This window comes from Saccopteryx bilineata, chromosome 8 (genome assembly GCF_036850765.1).
Source record: "Saccopteryx bilineata isolate mSacBil1 chromosome 8, mSacBil1_pri_phased_curated, whole genome shotgun sequence".
In the NCBI taxonomy this organism is placed as follows: domain Eukaryota; kingdom Metazoa; phylum Chordata; class Mammalia; order Chiroptera; family Emballonuridae; genus Saccopteryx; species Saccopteryx bilineata.
The window spans coordinates 42,215,817-42,235,049 of NC_089497.1; the positions used below are offsets into that span (position 1 = coordinate 42,215,817).

A 19,233-nucleotide genomic window follows, 5' to 3' on the forward strand; every position below is an offset into this window, starting at 1 on the left:
AAAGATTTTATATTATCAGTTGATTTTTCCTCTAACTTTTCAGCTACTACTTTCTTCACTTAAAATGCCCATTCCGGTATTATCTACTTCACACTCATCTTTCCCAACTGGTTTATACAATCCATTCATACTGTGAATGGACTGCAACTAGACTATAAATTCTTACAGTTTAAATTCATATTATTATTATTATTATTTTGTGGTGAAGAGACAGAGAGAGGGATAGAAAGGGACAGACAGACAGGAAGGGAGAGAGATGAGAAGCATCAATTCTTCGTTGCGGCTCCTTAGTTGTTCATTGATTGCTTTCTCATATGTGCCTTAACCTGGGGTGGGGGGTGGAGGTGGGGCTCCACCTGAGCCAGTGACCCTGGGCTCAAACCAGTGACCATGGGGTCGTGTCTGTGATCCCAAGCTCAAGCCAGCGAGCCCGTGCTCAAGCCAGATGAGCCTGGGGTTTGGAACCTGGGTTCTCCGTGTCCCAGTCTGATGCTCTATCCATTGCGCTACCTCCTAGTCAGGTTAAATTCATTTATTATTGATCTCTATAGCATTAGTGTTAAAAACAGAGTAGGCATTTAACAAAAGTTTCCATCTTACTTTGAGTAAAAATTTAAGTCCTCGTGCGGAGGACCCGGGTTCGATTCCCGACCAGGGCACACAGGAGAAGCGCCCATTTGCTTCTCCACCCCTCCGCCGTGCTTTCCTCTCTGTCTCTCTCTTCCCCTCCCGCAGCCAAGGCTCCATTGGAGCAAAGATGGCCCGGGCGCTGGGGATGGCTCCTTGGCCTCTGCCCCAGGTGCTAGAGTGGCTCTGGTTGCAACATGGCGACACCCAGGATGGGCAGAGCATCGCCCCCTGGTGGGCAGAGCGTCGCCCCTGGTGGGCGTGCCGGGTGGATCCCGGTCGGGCGCATGCGGGAGTCTGTCTGACTGTCTCTCCCTGTTTCCAGCTTCAGAAAAATGAAAAAAAAAAAAATTTAAGTCCTTGTGGTGTTTCACAAGGCCCTACATGGTCTTCCTGCCCTGCCCATGTCACCTCTCCTTCCTCCTTTCTCACATCTCTCTATTTACACCATACATGCTGGACTTCTTTTTGCATCTAGACTATTCCAGGCTCACTCCGTCTCAGTTCCCACCCTCTGGAATGCTGTTTCCCAAACAACCACGTGCCCAGTCCACGTGCCCATGAGACCTGTGAAAGACTCATTTCTAATACATTCAATTCTGAAGGTGTAACTAACAGCAGGTCCATCTAATAGAGCTGCCGCATCTTAGCAGGTAGGTCACCTTTCCAGAGAGCGCTTCCCATCCTCCTGTGGATCTCAGCATTGACCTTCCCAGTCCTTTTGAAATGTTTCTGTTTAACAGTTCATCTCCAACTAACATGCAGTATATTTTATTTTTATTTACTGTCTTTCCCCAATGTAAGAATGCTGGAACACCTGGGCAAAATTCCATTAGTGGGGTCGGAGCACCTCACGAAAATGTAATCTTGTAACGAGACTTTCTCAGTCACAAACTGAAGGCCCTACCGGTATAACATGACAAAATTCTGTTACAGTGTGGAAATTGTATGCACGTATCATTGTTATGGTTGAATTGTTATAGTATAAGTGGCTAGTCTGCCATTTTGCACAAACGAGGGAGGGGCTATTTATTTCTATTCTGTGTGAGTAATGACACCATCAACTTATATAATGCAGTGGCCATGACAATCCGAGATGCAAATGAAATGGTTAAATTATTTGCACATATGTGTGGCTAGCCTATGCCGGCCCCTTTGCCCCTCTTACTAAGAATCTGGACTCCTGTCCAGCTACCCCACACAAGGGGGCAGCCTCTCCCATGGCGATGCACCAGGGCATGGACTCTGTCCCTTGCCGTTCCCCCTGTGGAGCTAGCCTCCTGCCCTTCTCCTGACTCCATGAGACCGGCGGGTTTTCACTGGAGACGTCAAGGTTTCTGGCACACTCACCACCCACCTTGCCCAAGGCTGTGAGCTGTGCCCTCCTTGGATTGGAGTGAACTCACCCTTCTGATCCCCTATTCTAGACTCTCCTCTTTTTCCCCTTTGGGTCTAGGGATGGAGGAAGGCAACTACAAGAAAACTGGTGGATTTCATCACTGTTAAACCTATTTTTCTCTGGGTTACAGGAAAAGAACCCACTCCTAGTTTCACACTCAGCGTTAGGAAATGAGTCTTTAACCGGATTCACAATTTGCTTTCAGAAAATAGTCTGGAGATTAGAGAAGACCTGAAAGTCACTGAATAAAACTCTTACAACATAAAACTTTAAAAAAAAAATTCACACTCCAAAAGTGTGATACGTCATTTCATCTTCTTCACACATTTCCAAACTGAGTTTACCCAAATAGAAACAAGCCTCCTCATTTTTATTCTACTTTATTCCTTGGTTGGATGAATAGCACTTCCAAATACAAACAACATTCACAGGCTCCAGAAGCCAGAGGAATGTGAACTACATAAGAAACATTAGAACCTCAGGATTGACACCTGAGAAAACTGTCTCAAATAAGTGCTCTGCAAACATGGAGCACCAACATGTGTTTTCTTTATTTATAATCCAACCACCCACAAAGGCAGACCATCAGCACTCACTGCAAATTGGCCTCTACAAACCCATGCAACTTGGATTGGTTGACCAGCATATTCTTCCCATATTTTTCCTTATACAAATTTTCTTTTAAGAAATTATTTAATTGTGGCAAAATACCCATAGCAAAAAATGATACATTTTTAAGTGTACAGTTCTGTGGTATTAACGTAGATGCTATGGTATTGGTAGTATTATTCTTATTAAAGCTGGAATACTTCATTACTTACACATATATCAAATATTATAGAAAGTATTTTGAAATAAAATAATCTTACACTGCATCTTATACCATCTACCACAATTCCAGATGGATAAAAAATGCAACTGTGAAGAACACTAGTAAAAGAGGGCACTATAGAAAAATACCTTTATGACCGCAAAATAGAAAAAGATTTAACACACACAATGTACAAACCATAACAGATTGATTAAATGAAACTATATTAAGATTTAAAAGTTACACTAAACAAAGCAAAAGGCAAACCACAAACTACTAGAGATTTAAATTGTTTAATGAACAAAGAAAGAATATAGAAAGAACTCCCTACAATTAATATAAAAACAAAAAAATAAAAATAAAAAATGGGTAAATGATCTGACAGGCAAGTTACAGAAATGGAAACACAAATAGACGTATGTCAGCCTCACCAGAATCAAGAAAACATGAATAAAAACCATAATGAAATACAATTTAACATCCACCAGGTTGGCAAATATATTCAAGTCTGATAGTATCAGTGTTGATAAGAAGAGGAAGCCTGAGTAATTCTCTCTCACTCACTGGGGTGGGGATGAGAGTGCGGTGGGGGGAAGCTACTTCTTTTTTTTTTTTTTTTTTTAAAGAAGGATGTTCTGTATCTTTTTTTTAATTTTATTTATTTATTTATTCATTTTTAGAGAGGAGAGACAGAGGGAGAGAGAGACAGAGAGGTAGAGAGAGGAGGGAGAGACAGAGAGAAGGGGGGAGGAGCTGGAAGCATCAACTCCCATATGTGCCTTGACCAGGCAAGCCCAGGGTTTCGAACCGGCGACCTCAGCATTTCCAGGTCAACGCTTTATCCACTGCGCCACCACAGGTCAGGCCGGAAGCTACTTCTTTAGAGGGCAACGTGGCAACACTCCGGAGCGCTGCAGATGTACCCACCCCCCTACTACCCAGAGACCCCATCCTGGGGTTCCCCTGCTCACACATGCACACAAGGAGATGTGTACAGGAAGGTTTACTGTCACACTATCTGTAATCATCATCATTTAGAAATACCCTATCAATAGGACAATGAAGAAGAAAGTCCTTTTACAGTGCTACAATGGAGTATTGTAATAGCACAGTGATTTTCAACCCTTTTCATCTCATGGCACACATAAACTAATCACTAAAACTCTGTGGCACACCAAAAAATTTTATATTTTTTGCCAATATGATAAAAAAATAGGCATAATCTTGATTCATTCACACTAGACAGCCATTGTGTTAGCTATTGTAATTTTATTATTTGACAATCTAAGGGAAAAGAGGTCAGTATCCCTGACTAAATTGTCAGGTATTGCATGTTTTAAAATTCTTGCAGCACACCGATGTGCCATGGTACACTCACTGAAAATCACTGTAATATAGTTAATATTAACTATTGTAGCATATGGATAACTCTAAAAAACTTGTTTAATAAAGTGAACTATAAAATTACACGAATATATATAGTATTACAGTTAAAAGCATGCAAAGCAGTTTCACATACTGTGTGTGGACATGTACAAATATATGTGTACTCACCTGGTACTTGATCTGGCGAAGGAGACAGCAGAATAGCCTCAGAAAGAAAAGGGACTTTAACTGTACCTTCCGTGTTTTATTTCTTAAGCTCGGCAGTGGTACATGGGTTATTACTATATTAGTCTATATTTCATATATATAAAACCTTTTATAAATCAGGAAAATAATTTATATAATAATACTTATCTCTTTTAAATATGATAGTGATCATTTAATTGTATCAGGAGAGATATTAAGTAGGAAAATGAGAAGGTGTTCTTGTTTCCGCTTGATTCTCTGATTACTTCCTATTTTCGAAGTTGGAGACAGTCACATGAGAGTTCCTTTTTATCAGTAAATATTACTTATTAGTAAATATTAATAAATATTAATAGGTAATCTACAGGCTAAGTTACTCACTCTGTATAGTTTTTACCATCTCTCTCTTTTCTCGAAAAAGCTGTTTACGTCTCTGCCGGAATTCTGTGTTAAGTTTTTGCTGCTTGGAATTCTCCTCCTGGAGTTGTACGATTCGTTCCTGCAGCTGTCCCAAGGAGTGGTTAGAAAAGACCAAAGTTCCAGAAAGATCACTGGGTATTTCTCCAGATATCACATGCTCTATCTAACAAAAACAAAACAAAACCAAAATCAAAACAAAGATCAACTAAATGTAAAGTCATGGAAGGCACAAGAGAAGCACTTCCTTCTGTTCCTTGTGTAGGTCACTGTCTTGGGGACTTGTTCTCACCACTAAGTAAGGTGAAGCAGGAGGCTGCCTTCAGGTAGTAAGCCACATTATATCCCTCTGGGGACAGCCAATCTTCGCACACAGAGCACGGTTAATATCTACTGCATAATGATGGAACCAACATTTCCGGGTTGGCCCAGTAGGCAAATTGCTACATACAGCTAACCCTGTTTGGGTCAGGTTCCACAGAGCAAATTAAACCTGAAACATCACTGAAGGCAAAAATGACAAAACTGGCCCTGGCCAGTTGGCTCAGCGGTAGAGCGTCGGCCTGGAGTGCGGGGGACCCGGGTTCGATTCCCAGCCAGGGCACACAGGAGAAGCGCCCATTTGCTTCTCCACCCCCCGCCCTCCTTCCTCTCTGTCTCTCCCCCCCCCCCCCCCCGCAGCCAAGGCTCCATTGGAGCAAAGATGGCCCGGGCTCTGGGGATGGCTCCTTGGCCTCTGCCCCAGGCGCTAGAGTGGCTCTGGTCCCGGCAGAGCGATGCCCCGGAGGGGCAGAGCATCGCCCCCTGGTGGGCAGAGCGTTGCCCCTGGTGGGCGTGCCAGGTGGATCCCAGTCGGGCGCATGCGGGAGTCTGTCTGACTATCTCTCCCCGTTTCCAGCTTCAGAAAAATACAAAAAAAAAAAATGACAAAACTGAAACTGTCCTACTTAGGGCACATCCTAAGAGGGCAGGGTTCTTGGTGGGGTGGGGAGCAAAACATTAATGCTGGGAAAAATAGAAGGCAGCAGGAAGAGAGGAAGACCCCTACGAATGACTGACTCCATAAAAGGAACCATAGGCCTGAGTCTGCGGGAGCTGAGCCAGGCTTTGAGGACAGCATAGGACACTGAGGACATCACTCATTCTTAGGGTCGCCCAGAGTCAGAGCCAACTCAACAGCACGTAACACAGACGCATAACATATGTAAAACTGATCTTGGGTTTTGTTTTATTTTTTCCAAAATACAGCGTTCTCTCTTTACCTGAGAAAACCCATTATGATGGACCTCTTCTCTCATGGATACATGTCTCTCTATTTGAATGTGTCATAATTCAGGTGGAGTGTAGAAAAAAAGGAGAAAAAAGAATATTTTTCTTTTGTTTTGACTTTTCTAATTAATGAGTAGAAGTTAAGTGAAGATAATTCTTGCATCATTAGTTCACATCTATTTAAAGATGGTGAGAGGCCTGGCCTGTGGTGGCACAGTGGGATAAAGCATCGACCCGGAAATGCTGAGGTCGCTGGTTCAAAACCCTGGGCTTGCCTGGTCAAGGCACATACAGCAAGCAATCAATGAACAATTAAAGTGAAGCAACTATGAGTTGATGCTTCGCACTCTACCCCCCCCTTCTCTATAAAATCAATAAATAAAATCTTTAAAAAGTAAAATAAAGATGGCGAGAAAAGCGATATATGTGCAAGTTCCAAGATTTCAACTGGCAAGCTATTCCATTCCTAAGTCATAGACCCCTCACCCTCCAGACCTGAAATGACTCAACTGCCAAAGTTGAATAGCAGGCCACAGGGAAATACACAAGTTTTGATATTACTCTTTTATAACAATCTGAGAATGGAGAAGAAAGATGGGGTGTCATTCTACAGGGACAATTGTCTGCAGAGGACTGCTGTTCTCCCCACAGGTAAGCCATGAATCATCCTTTGGAAAGGTCTGGGTGTGGTCATTCTGCTCAGACAGGGCGTGGGGGGGCAGGGGAGCCGGCCCACTGGACCCATCACCTGGTGCAGCTTGAGTGGAATTACAACCAGCAGTTCATTCAGCCGCTGCTGCTTCTCTCGTTGATATGCCTCCAGGGCCTCCTCTGCAGCATTCAGATTCGTCACCACAGTTTTGACCTGTAGGAAGCCCCATGAGTGAGATGTTGACAAGGTTCAGCCAACACATAGCCAGGGCGGTAAAAGAGGGCATCTTGGAAGGCAGTAAAAGCACGAGGGTCTGATTTTCTGGGCTATGATTAAATGGATGAACCCAGTTTGCAGCCCAGAAATGTACATATGTTCACCCTGCTAAGTGATGATCACCACCACTTTTTCTTTTTATTTTATTTTATTTTATTTTTTTCATTTTTCTGAAGCTGGAAACAGGGAGAGACAGTCAGACAGACTCCCGCATGCGCCCGACCGGGATCCACCTGGCACGCCCACCAGGGGGCGACGCTCTGCCCACCAGGGGGCGTTGCTCTGCCCATCCTGGGCGTTGCCATGTTGCGACCAGAGCCACTCCAGCACCTGAGGCAGAGGCCACAGAGCCATGCCCAGCGCCCGGGCCATCTTTGCTCCAATGGAGCCTTGGCTGCGGGAGGGGAAGAGAGAGACAGAGAGGAAAGCCCGGCGGAGGGGTGGAGAAGCAAATGGGCGCTTCTCCTGTGTGCCCTGGCCGGGAATCGAACCCGGGTCCTCCGCACGCTAGGCCGACGCTCTACCGCTGAGCCAACCGGCCAGGGCTCCACCACTTTTTCCATCACTCCTATTGTCCAGGTTTGGTGACTGCGAGCTCAGAAGACATGTCCTCCTCATCCTTCTACTTTCTGCGTGGAAAAACTGTGCTCAGTGTGTAATCTCTTTGTCAGAATGGTTTGAATCTTGTTTGGTCATAATGGACTCAACAAATGAGGGGCAATCTTTAAAGTGATAAAACTACTAACTAAAGTATTTCTGATGCACGTTCTTCATTGCCTAAAAAACTTTGAAGTTTTCCAAATTATGTCCGATTTGAAAGAGAAGAAGCATTCTGTCAAAAATATTTCTAAATATGAATCAAGCTAAATGATTTTGCTGTAGAAAAGATACTTAAGAAGGAAACTGATCTAGCGTGCGGAGGACCCGGGTTCGATTCCCGGCTAGGGCACATAGGAGAAGCGCTCATTTGCTTCTCCACCCCTCCGCCGCGCCTTCCTCTCTGTCTCTCTCTTCCCCTCCCGCAGCCAAGGCTCCATTGGAGCAAAAATGGCCCGGGCGCTGGGGTTGGCTCTGTGGCCTCTGACTCAGGCGCTAGAGTGGCTCTGGTCGCAAAAAGGCGACGCCCAGGATGGGCCAAGCATCGCCCCCTGGTGGGCAGAGCGTCGCCCCTGGTGGGCGTGCCGGGTGGATCCCGGTCGGGCGCATGCGGGAGTCTGTCTGACTGTCTCTCCCTGTTTCCAGCTTCAGAAAAGAAAATGCAAAAAAAAAAAGAAGGAAACTGAGCAGGTAAGGCAGAAATTAATCAATATAATTATGCCAAAAGTTTAGCTTACTGTTCTCCAACATGGGAAGCACATTCCCCAGAAAGTGAAGGGAGAAAATATCTGAGTTTCTATTTCTAGTTACTTTTATATTATTCTTCATGATTTCTGTTTTTGTGAATGTTTCATAATATACAAAATAGAGTTGACCCTTGAACAATCAGGGGGTTAGGAGTGCCGACCCCTGCACAGTTGAAAATCTACATATAACTTAAGTCAGCCCTCCACATCCACGGATTCCCAACCACAGGTCAAAAATACTGTTTTCAATCAGCAGTTGGTTGAATCTACAGATGCAAAACCTAAAGATAAGGAATTTACTGGGAAAAAAAAAGCTGCATTATAAGTGGACCTGCACAGTTCAAATCTGTGTTGTTTAAGAGTCAACTGTATATTAGTACAATAGTTCATAAATACAACTTGTAAATAAATATACATTTATGGTATAGGTACACACTCCATGAATTTTTTTTTTTTTTTTTTACATTCAGGAGTATATAATCAAAAAAAGTTTGGGAACCAATGATTTAGGTAAAGAAAGTCCAATGGCCCCCACCATGACTGTGCTTGAAGAAAAAAAAACTGGACGTAACATTTGAAATATTTCTTCTCTTTGGGGAAGTCCTAAACTGTCATTGCTAGGAAATGGCAGTATCGCAGCAGGGAGGACACGCAGCATATGGGAAGAAGATAAATAGACCTGGAAAGGCAAAGCACCGTACTTTTTTGGACAATGTATCATACTCCTTTTTGAAGTTATCAATAATTTTCTTTTCTTCTACTAAGGCCTCCTCAATGTCCAGCCTTTTCTCTCGAAGTTGAAGCGCCAGTTCAAAGAGACCCGCATCACAATCTGAAAAGACATTCAAATTGAAAAAGAAACCCCATTTATAACAGAATGTAGTAATACTGCAAGTGGGGAGTGTAGAGCTTCAGAATTATTAATGTCCATTGGTGAATCTACTCGAGCAAGTTTTCATTTTACTTAGGGCTCCATTATTCCAGGTAGAAATAAATGATTAATAGTTGTGACAGTCATTAGGATACTAGTATGGATGTTCCAAGCAGCACTCTGAGCCAGGTTTTGTGGTAGGCCCCCCATGTTCATGATCTCATGCAAGGCTCACGGGCCATGCAAGGTAGTGACTATTGTTTTCATTTGACAGGTGTAGACCCTAAGTCTCAGAGAGGCCATGTAGCTGATAACGTGACAGAATGGGATTCAAGTGCTGTATCTTTTTTTTTTTTTTACAGAGACAGAGAGAGAGTCAGAGTGAGGGATAGACAGGGACAGACAGACAGGAACGAAGAGATGAGAAGCATCAATCATTAGTTTTTCGTTGCGCATTGCGACACCTTAGTTGTTCATTGATTGCTTTCTCATATGTGCCTTGACTGTGGGCCTTCAGCAGACCGAATAACCCCTTGCTCGAGCCAGCGACCTTGGATCCAAGCTGGTGAGCTTTTTTTTTGCTCAAGCCAGATGAGCCGCGCTCAAACTGGCAACCACCTTGGGGTCTCGAACCTGGGTCTTCTGCATCCCAGTCTGACGCTCTATCCACTGCGCCACCACCCGGTCAGGCCAAGTGCTGTATCTTATATTAATTTCCACTCTATCACACTAACAGCCACATTTACCCACCAAGTAATAAAGAATGTGAAAAATATAACAGAGTACTATAATGAAATTCAGGAACCTTTACTCTGGCCTAGTTTTACCACTAAAACTAGCTATGAGAATGCCAAAGGCACTGAGTCCTAATACACTGCTCACAAAAATTAGGGGATCAGGGGACATACAGATACTCCAGTACTTTCAGCCTTTTGTACAGTGCATTTTCACCAATGAAATAAAAGTTGGGTTTTGCATCTCAGTTGCTTAATCAAACAACTTTCTTTGACTTGTCATTTGCTTTTCTGATGTTCTTATTTAATAAAAAAAATCAAATGCTTCTTTTTTTTATCACTTCATATTCATTTCGAAATATGCCCTAATGTTCATGAGCAGTATATAAAACAAAGAATTGCACTACAAGGCTTTTAAGCTCTTTCATTCATAAAGATGATTTTATGAAGACTCTTAACTTTCAAAATCAAAATTATTTAAAATTTATTTGGAATTAAACTTAAAAGTTTGACAAAGTTTTATCATTTATATGAAATGACTAGAAAAAGAAATTTTAGACTAAAAAGAAATATTTTTTCTACTGAAACATTTATTTACTGAAACTATGAGTATTGGTCTGGATGTTTCCGACTGGTTTCAGCAGTGGAAACTGTGACTATCTAAAAGCCACCCTTTCCTGAGATGTTATTATGCAGCAATTGAGAAGACAAAAACCCCAACGAAAACCTTCTTGGTAGAGTCAATCCATGGTCACTCTTCACAACTCACTTGTTGGGCAGATAGAATAATCAAAGACCTCATCTTCAGATTCAGACTCGTCTTCTTCACTCTCCAGGCTAGATTCATCCTCACTCTCCTCATCTTCATCTAAAAAGGGAGTAAAACACCGTTAACACATGGAAGTTCCTGTGTTAAGCTAAATCTCAGATTTTTAAAATAAGATATTTTCAATCAATTCACTACTAGAAAAATAACAAAAAAGCAAGAAATTACTGAATATTTTTAGAAGAGTTTAAAATGGTTAAAGATATAGAGGCCACAAACTCAAACACCGCAGAAGGTTGTGCAATTCATTTCAATCCATCGAGTCAGAGGGGGTTGAGACCAAGATGCACACTGTTTATGCCGTGACCCGCCTAATACATATTTGATTACATAGGTCCGTGATTCCTAAATCAGTGTGCCTGAAAGCAGAGCTTTTCACAACTTACCTGAATGCTACCTTTAGTCTCTATTTAACCTACTTAGTGTGAATATTCGTGTGCTGGCTGCAGAAGTAGTGACATGTTTGATTTAAGAGATCCTGCAGAAAACCCTGCTGGGAGGTGGTTGACGGAGACTCTCTCCTTTGACTAAATCTGAGTCTGCTCTCTCCGAGTCCTCTTTCTGACAAGTCCTTGTTCTTTTGGCTCTGTCCTTGGCCCACTTAGTCCAGTTTAAGGAAGAATCCACTAAGTCAGTTTAGTAAAAGTCCTCCACCCCAACTTTCTTCTTCCCGGCCCACAATATCTTATCCTTTTGACCTGTGCCTTCAGCCAAAGTCCTGTTAGGTCGGTTTAGCAAGGACTTACCTCTTAGTCATTTTTTATCTGCTGACTCCCACCCTGCTCCTTGGCTAAATCTCCACTTGTCCTTGGTGTAAACAGAGTAGAGCTGATTTTTCTTCCTTTCTACACAAGCCCATTGCATTTCCCCCCTAAATAAAGTCTGCCTCATTGTTCTTTAACAAGTCTTATGAATAATTTAACAAGTGCTATGAATGATTTCTTTAATAATGTCATATCCAATACCTTTCATAAAATATATTATTTTTGTGGCAGAGACAGAGAGAGTCAGAGAGAGGGACAGACAGATAGGGACAGACAGACAGAAAGGGAGAGAGATGAGAAACATCAATTCTTCGTTATGGCACCTTAGTTGTTCATTGATTGATTTCTCATATGTGCCTTGACCAGGGGGCTACAGCAGACCGAGTGACCCCTTGCTCGAGCCAGCGACCTTGGGCTCAAGCTGGTGAGCCTTGCTCAAACCAGGTAAGACCACGCTCAAACTGGCGATCTCGGGGTCTCAAACCTGGGTCCTCTACATCCCAGTCTGATGCTCTAGCCACTGTGCCACCGTCTGGTCAGGCAAAAAATTTTGAATTCTAAAACACATCTGCCCCCAAGAGTTTTGAAGAATGAATTGTAGGCCTCCCCTACCCAACTCTGCCCCATTTTCTTTTTCTTTTAATTTTTTATTTATTAATTTGAGAGAGAGAGGAAGGGAAAGAGTGAGGGGAGAGAGAGAAGAACTTTGATCTGTTCCTGCATGTGCCCTGACGGGGGTCACACCAGCAAGCTCGGGGCTTTAGGACGATGCTCTAACCAACTGAGATACCCAGGCTGCCCTATTGTCTTCTAAAACATCTTGAGGACCTTTGTGAATGACAGATCACCAACTGGAAATTTCTATTTTACCAAACATCAAATTAAAGATAAGAGATGGACCTCATACTCTCTAGAAGATTTCTTAAATATAAGATCTCTCTTAAAATTAAGTGATCTTTACCAACTTTTGAAATAAAAGACCAAAGTTTAAAATTAGACCTTAGAATTCTTACATACACTCCTGCATCAAGGGCAGTGAAGTAGGTCTACTCTTTCCTATTTCTCCCGCTAAATACAGCTAAGCTCTGGACGTTACAAGCAGAACAAACATAAGACTCTGAAAAGCGGAAAGAAGGCAGAACCACTGTGCACCGCAGAAGCCAAGAAACAACACTGTGATGAGCAGTCTGGGTCTTCTTTTTGCTTCATATCTCAGATTTGGAGACAAATAAGTTGGTGACTTAGAAATCTCAACCAGTTCAGACACAGAAAGACCCAACAAGAACCTGTTTTTTTGGCCAAATCACCAGGCAGGAGGCAGCTAGCAAGAATTTTAAACAATACCCTAATACCACAGAAAATAACCTGTAGTTCCACTCCCACCCACATCAGTAAGAGCCAAGTGCGGAACCTGGACATCCACCCGTGCAAAGCTGTAATGAGGCACACCAACATTCCCACAAGGATGGTGTCAGAAGGCGGCCAAGTAGGGAGGAGGGGTTTTATTCCTGCTGGCTCATAATCGGCCTCCTTTCCCTCCATTAAGTTGTTGGTAGATATTCTATGGGTAGCCTGGACTTCCCTTCTCACCTGGCAGTAACAAGGTTCCCTTTGAAATCCCCACAGAGGGTGTATCAGAAGAACCCTGATGGAGAATCAGGACTTTCACTATTGCCCAGAGGTACCAAGGCAATCCCCAACCTGTGGACAGTAAAGATTACAAAGGGGGGCTGGAACTCCCATCTGCACTCAACAGTAACAAGGAGATCCTCCTCCCCTGGTGACAGTGAAGGCTGCATGTCCCCACCTGGCAGAAGTAGCAGGCATCTACCCCTTTCTCTGGCAGAGCAGTATTAGAGAAAGTCAAGAAAAACAGAAGATTGTAATGATCGAGTCTTGTAACATAATATGAAAACTTCCAGGTTTTAGTATCAGGATACTACCAGCCTCAGAATGTGAATTAGGAAGTGTTCTTTCATCTTTGATTTTCTGGATGATATTGTGTAAAATAGTGATAATTCTTTAAGCGTTACTGGAGGAGTTCTCCAGTAAAACTATTTAGACCAGTAGAATTCTTCAAGGGATTTTTAACATTACAAAGTCATTGTTCTTAATACCTGTAGTTATCAAATTATCTACTTCATATTAGATAAGTCCTGGTAGTATTTTTGTATAATTGGCCTATTTCATCCAGGTTCCCAAATTTATGTGTACATGGTAATTTTATTTCCAAGTAATCTATTAATATCTGCAGTGTGGGTCTGTATTGATATCACCTCTTAAATTCTTGATCTTGGTACCTGTTATGTCCTCTTCCTCATTCTTTTTTTTTTACTCTTGCTAGAGGTTTGTCAATCAGTTGATTTTCTTGAAAACAAACCAGCTCTTCATATAAGTGATTTTCTCTATTGGTTTTCTGCTTTCAGTTTTATCAATTTCTGCTCTTATCTTTACTGTTACCTTCCTTCTGCTCACTTACTTTGGGTTTATTTTGCACTTCTGTTTTGAGGAAGAGCTTAAATTATTGGATTGAGTAAATTGAGACTTGTCCTCTTTTCTAGTTTAATGTTATAAATTTCTCTCTCAAAATTACTTTAGCTGTATTCCAAAGATTTTAAATAAATTACATTTTTATTTTCATTTAGGTCAATGTAGTTTTTTCTATTTTTTATTTTTTTATTGGTTGATTTTAGAGAGAGAGAAACATCAATCTGTTCCTGTATGTGCCCTGACTGCGGATCAACCTAGCAACCTCTGTACTTCCAGAAGATAATCTAGTCCAGGGCTAGTCAACCTTTTTATACCTACCGCCCACTTTTGTATCTCTGTTAGTAGTAAGATTTTCTAACCACCCACCGGTTCCACAGTAATGGTGATTTATAAAGTAGGGAAGTAACTTTACTTTATAAAATTTATAAAGCAGAGTTACAGCAAGTTAAAGCATATAATAATAATTACTTACCAAGTACTTTATGTTGGATTTTCGCTACGCTTGGCAGAATAAATCTTTATAAAACAACTTACTAAAAAGATAGATAAATCTATCTTTTTATTTATACTTTGGTTGCTTCGCTACCGCCCACCATGAAAGCTGAAACACCCACTAGTGTGCGGTAGGGACCAGGTTGACTACCACTGATCTAGTCAACCAAGCTATCCAGTCAAGGCAGCCAACGTAGTTTTAAAATTCATACTGAGATATCGCTGGATTCTGTGGATTATATAGAAGAGTGTTGTTTAGAACTGAGTGTTTTGAGATGTTTCTGTTATCTTTCTGTTACTGATTCCTAGTTTGATTTTTCCGTGGTCAGAGAACACATTTTATATGATTTTAATTCTTTTAGTTGTTGAGATTTGTTCATAGTCTAATTTTTTTATGTTGGTATATGTTCTGTGGCCACTTGCAAAGTGTGTATATTCTGCTCTTTGGGGTGAAGTGCTATATTACTGCCAATTAAATCCTTTTGGTTGATGGTGCTGTTTAGGTCTTTATTCTTACTGATTTTTGGTATCGTTTTTCTTTTAAATGTTAAAGAGGGGGGTTGAAGTCTAAGTATAATCATGAATTTGTCTGTTTTACCTTTCATTTCTATCAGTTTTTGCTTCACATATTTTGTATCTCTGTTGTTTTATGCATATATATTTATAATTGCTATGTCTTCTTGGGAGATTGACACTTCCATCATTATAAAAGTTTCTTCTGTCTCCAGTAATTTTCTTTGCTCTGAAATCTACTTTATTTGCTATCACTTAGCCACCCCTGCTTTGATTTGATTCATATTTGCATGGCACATCTTTTGCTTCCTTTTATATATTTTCAAGCTGATTGTACATCTGAAACATTGTCTGATGTGGCAGCGAAGAAAAGTGATTCTTCATATCCTCTCCTCTTTAAATTTCATGCCTCTACATTGTCTATGTTGTGGTGAACAATATAGACAATTTATCTATTTCATGCTAATGAAAGAAAGCATTATCATATATAAGAAAAAAAAATACAAACCGGCATCATTTTCAACCTCCTTTTTCTTTATCCGCTTTATCTTCTTCTTTAGGACCTTCATGAGGAAGCCGGCGAATTTATTATTTTCTCCAAGGGCTGTTTGGAAACCAGCATAGACAGCCTTTTCTTGGTCCTGGAGCCTGGTGATTTCATTCTTTTTCTCTTCCATATCCTTAAGAATTTCATTTATTCTCCACTAAGTGATAAAGAACAAGAACAAATGAAAACATTTCTGATAAATCAGGTTCAGAGAACAATGTGCATCACAATGTAAGGTACAGTGTACACCCATTTTTAAAACTTCTTAGTAGAAGTTTACATTTCTAATTTTTCAGAGACATCCATTTATTTGATTAAAATTTGAAATTCTTTTTTAAAAAGTTACAGTTGTAATTAAAGATCAGTTTTTAATGTTTGGGATCTTCAAAAATCTAAATTAAATAAATCAAAATTTTTATTGATAGTGTGGATGTCAACAAATATATTTGCAGGTGTGGTCTCAAAAACAATTTTTTTTCATAGCTATATACAGGAGTAGGCAAAAGTAGGTTTACGATTGTGAGTATGCAAAACAGAGCTATTCTTGTATTATTTATCAATTATTGTATTATTTATTTGTATTACAACTGTAAACCTACTTTTGTTCACCCAATATAACAGCGGTTCTCAACCTGTGAGTCGCGACTCCGGCGGGGGTCGAACGACCAAAACACAGGGGTCGCCTAAAGCCATCGGAAAATCTGCTGCCATATAACAACTAAGAAAAGTACATGTTATATCTTAGTGAAGCTGAAATATCTAAAACCTGATGTCTCTATTCAGTATGTAATATCTAATAGAATCTTTCTTCCTGTAAGACAAAGAGAGATGGTATAATTTGCCTCTTTAAATTTAATATATTAAATAAATAATTTCCTTTAATATTTAATTATACAGTACTCTAAAACTAGCTATCATATTTAAGAAACTCACCAATTCTTTTTCAGTTACATTCATAAGGTTAGCATGCAATCAAAACTCAACTTCACATGGTAGGTAGTAACAACAAAAACTTTTGAAATCCATAGATAAACTGAGGCTCACTTTTGAAAATTTTGTTCTACTTTATATCAGATCAAATTCACTAAAAAAATCTGACTCACTTCTCTCTGACCAAGGATTCCAAAAACAGAGAGCAAGCCGGAATAACAGGGAAAAGAAGAACGAGAAGACAAGAAAGAGATGAGGACTAGAAAAGAGGGGAGATTAAGTTGAGAAGAAGAAGAATCAAATTCGTCTCTAACTGAGGGCACAGCCAGCTAGTATTCTCCTGCCCACTCATACTTGCATATCCTGTTCCTCTTTGTCTAATGAGTTAACACGCTCTTGAAGTATGTTCTCCTGTTTTTCAAAATTCTTGAGGAGAAGCAGTTCTTGAAATAATGTGACATGGTGTAGGTCGGATAATTTCATCTGAGTATCTAGTTTCAGTTTCTGATGTCTCAGGAGATGGAATTCTGCATCAAAAGTGACAATCAGTTCTTTGATCTGAGGTGGAAAAAGATTTGAGGATATGTTAGAACAAATAAACATATTTTTAAACTATCTAATAATACTAATCTGTTTGGGTAAAAAAAATTCTCATTATGCCCTTAATATTTAATGAGAATTATATAGATTTTTGTGGTTGTGTCTAGTCATATAAATCATTCATCAATGGTCTTAAATTTACATAAATTAATTTTATTTAGTAGTAGAAATTCTGTAACTATCATTCTTCCAACTGTTTCTCTACCATTGAAAAAGTCATCAATCAAGAATGCCCCTCTTGTTGTACTGAATGGTATATGTCAGAGACTATGAGCTCTTTGTGGGAAGTGTTTATATCTACCTCCATGGATAAATCCTCACATTATTTCTACATGGCCTTTCATACAGTCAATACTAAATAAAGATTTCTTTCAACTTCTTTTTTTTATTATTTTTCTGAAGGTAGGGGGCAGACAGCCAGGCCCCTGCATGTGCCTGGCCAGGATCCACCTGGCATGCCCACCAGGGGCGATGCTCAGCCCCTCTGGGGCATTGCTCTGCTGCAATGGGAGCCATTCTAGCACCTGAGGTGAAGGCCATGAAGCCATCCTCAGCGCCTGGCCCATCTTTGCTCCAATGGAGCCTTGGCTGCAGGAGGGGAAGAGAGAGATAGAGTTAAAGCGGGGAGGAAGGGGGGAGAAGCAGATGAGCACTTCTCCTGTGTGCCCTGGCCGGGAATCGAACCTGGGACTTCCACACATCAGGCCAACGCTCTACTGCTGAGCCAACCAGCCAGGGCCTCCCTCAACTCCTTATTGTGAAAAATTTCAAACTTGCAGAACAGTAAATATTTTTAAATAGATAAATATAATCATGAACCCACAAGAAACCTATTCAATCTTCTTATTTTAGAAATGAAGAAACTGAGGCTAAAGCTGATTTTCCTGAGATCAAAGCTAATTTGTCACAAGGCTGGAATAAGAACCCATGTACCTAACACTTGGTTTTGCTCTGATTTTAGCACAGCTTCTCCCCACCCCATCCCAAAGGAGATGAAGAGATCAACCAGAGCCCCAAGAACTGATCCTCTTGAGGAAACTAGTGCAACAGCAAGAAGACAAATCATTCCGTGTCTTTCATTAGGCTGTACATGACGAGGAGCCCCAGCTGTCAAATGCTTATGATGAGTAGGGGGGCAAAGAGCTCTGTGGGTTTGGGGCAATAAAACGGCTGGAGAACTTCAGGTAGGCTAAATATAAACAAACATACAAAAAAACAAGGAAAATATAAAAATTAAACTTTATGTAGGGCTACAGACTAAGTGGGCTCCCCCAAAAAGTTTGTTCAACAAATTTGAATTATTTCAAACTTTCTTTGGAGACAGGACTATATTTTTTTTAAGTACAAAAGCATTCTAAAACCGGGGTCCAAGTTTGTAAAGGTCTCACTTGTTCTATCTCTTACATCTGACAGCCTATAAGCTTTATGAGAGAGAATGTGTCTGACTTGAGTACCGCTGCATTGCTACTACCTAGATAGCACTGTCCCTGCTCATAGAATGTCCAATAAATATTTTTAATTAATAAAGAATATTATTCAGTTAAATCAAAACTTTTTACTGAATATCTACTATATGTCTGGCATAGTCCTGGACACTGCAGGGAAATCAGATAAAGTTTATGTATCACCCTTCAAGAATTTTATAACCTAATTTTCAAGACAAAACTAACCAAAAAAGGCAAGAAAATAGTACAAAACATGATGTGCTGATTCTAGGTGCAATTGTAATTTTTAAAAAGAGAGTGTGTAATGTAGAAAGAAGATCTGGAAAGTGTTTGTAACTAGGCTGACTTTGGAAGGAAGTCACCACATGTAGAAAGAAATAGCAAAGGAAAAAGCACAGATATGAAATTCAGAATTAGGGGAGGGAGTGGGAAGAAGCAGGAAAAGTGAGGATGCTCAGCCAAGTGAAGTAGCGATAATGGGTAGAGAATAAGATTGGAAAGCTATAGGGAGTGCCTAGCTGGAGAAGACACCATGAGGAAAAGGACAGTATATGGCTGGTAGCAGGGAGCTATCTATCCAGGAAGGGTTCTTTTCCTGCACAACTCAGAGTATGTCCTGCACAACTGGTCCCAGTCTGGTTCTGATTTTCCTAAA

At 40.8% G+C, this 19,233-nt stretch overlaps 1 protein-coding gene across 3 annotated transcripts in view; it reads right to left on the reverse strand.

Moving 5' to 3' along the window:
• The window catches only part of CFAP44 (cilia and flagella associated protein 44), a 160,145-nt gene that overhangs the window by 6,638 nt on the left and 134,274 nt on the right, over positions 1-19,233 (reverse strand). For all 3 annotated transcript variants that reach the window (XM_066240920.1, XM_066240919.1, XM_066240918.1), the window contains 6 exons: positions 16,888-17,091; positions 15,565-15,760; positions 10,741-10,839; positions 9,068-9,198; positions 6,844-6,960; positions 4,791-4,992 (listed from right to left, as the gene is read on the reverse strand). In XM_066240920.1, coding sequence (XP_066097017.1) covers positions 4,791-4,992; positions 6,844-6,960; positions 9,068-9,198; positions 10,741-10,839; positions 15,565-15,760; positions 16,888-17,091 — 949 coding nt within the window. The remainder of the gene's footprint in view (positions 1-4,790; positions 4,993-6,843; positions 6,961-9,067; positions 9,199-10,740; positions 10,840-15,564; positions 15,761-16,887; positions 17,092-19,233) is intronic.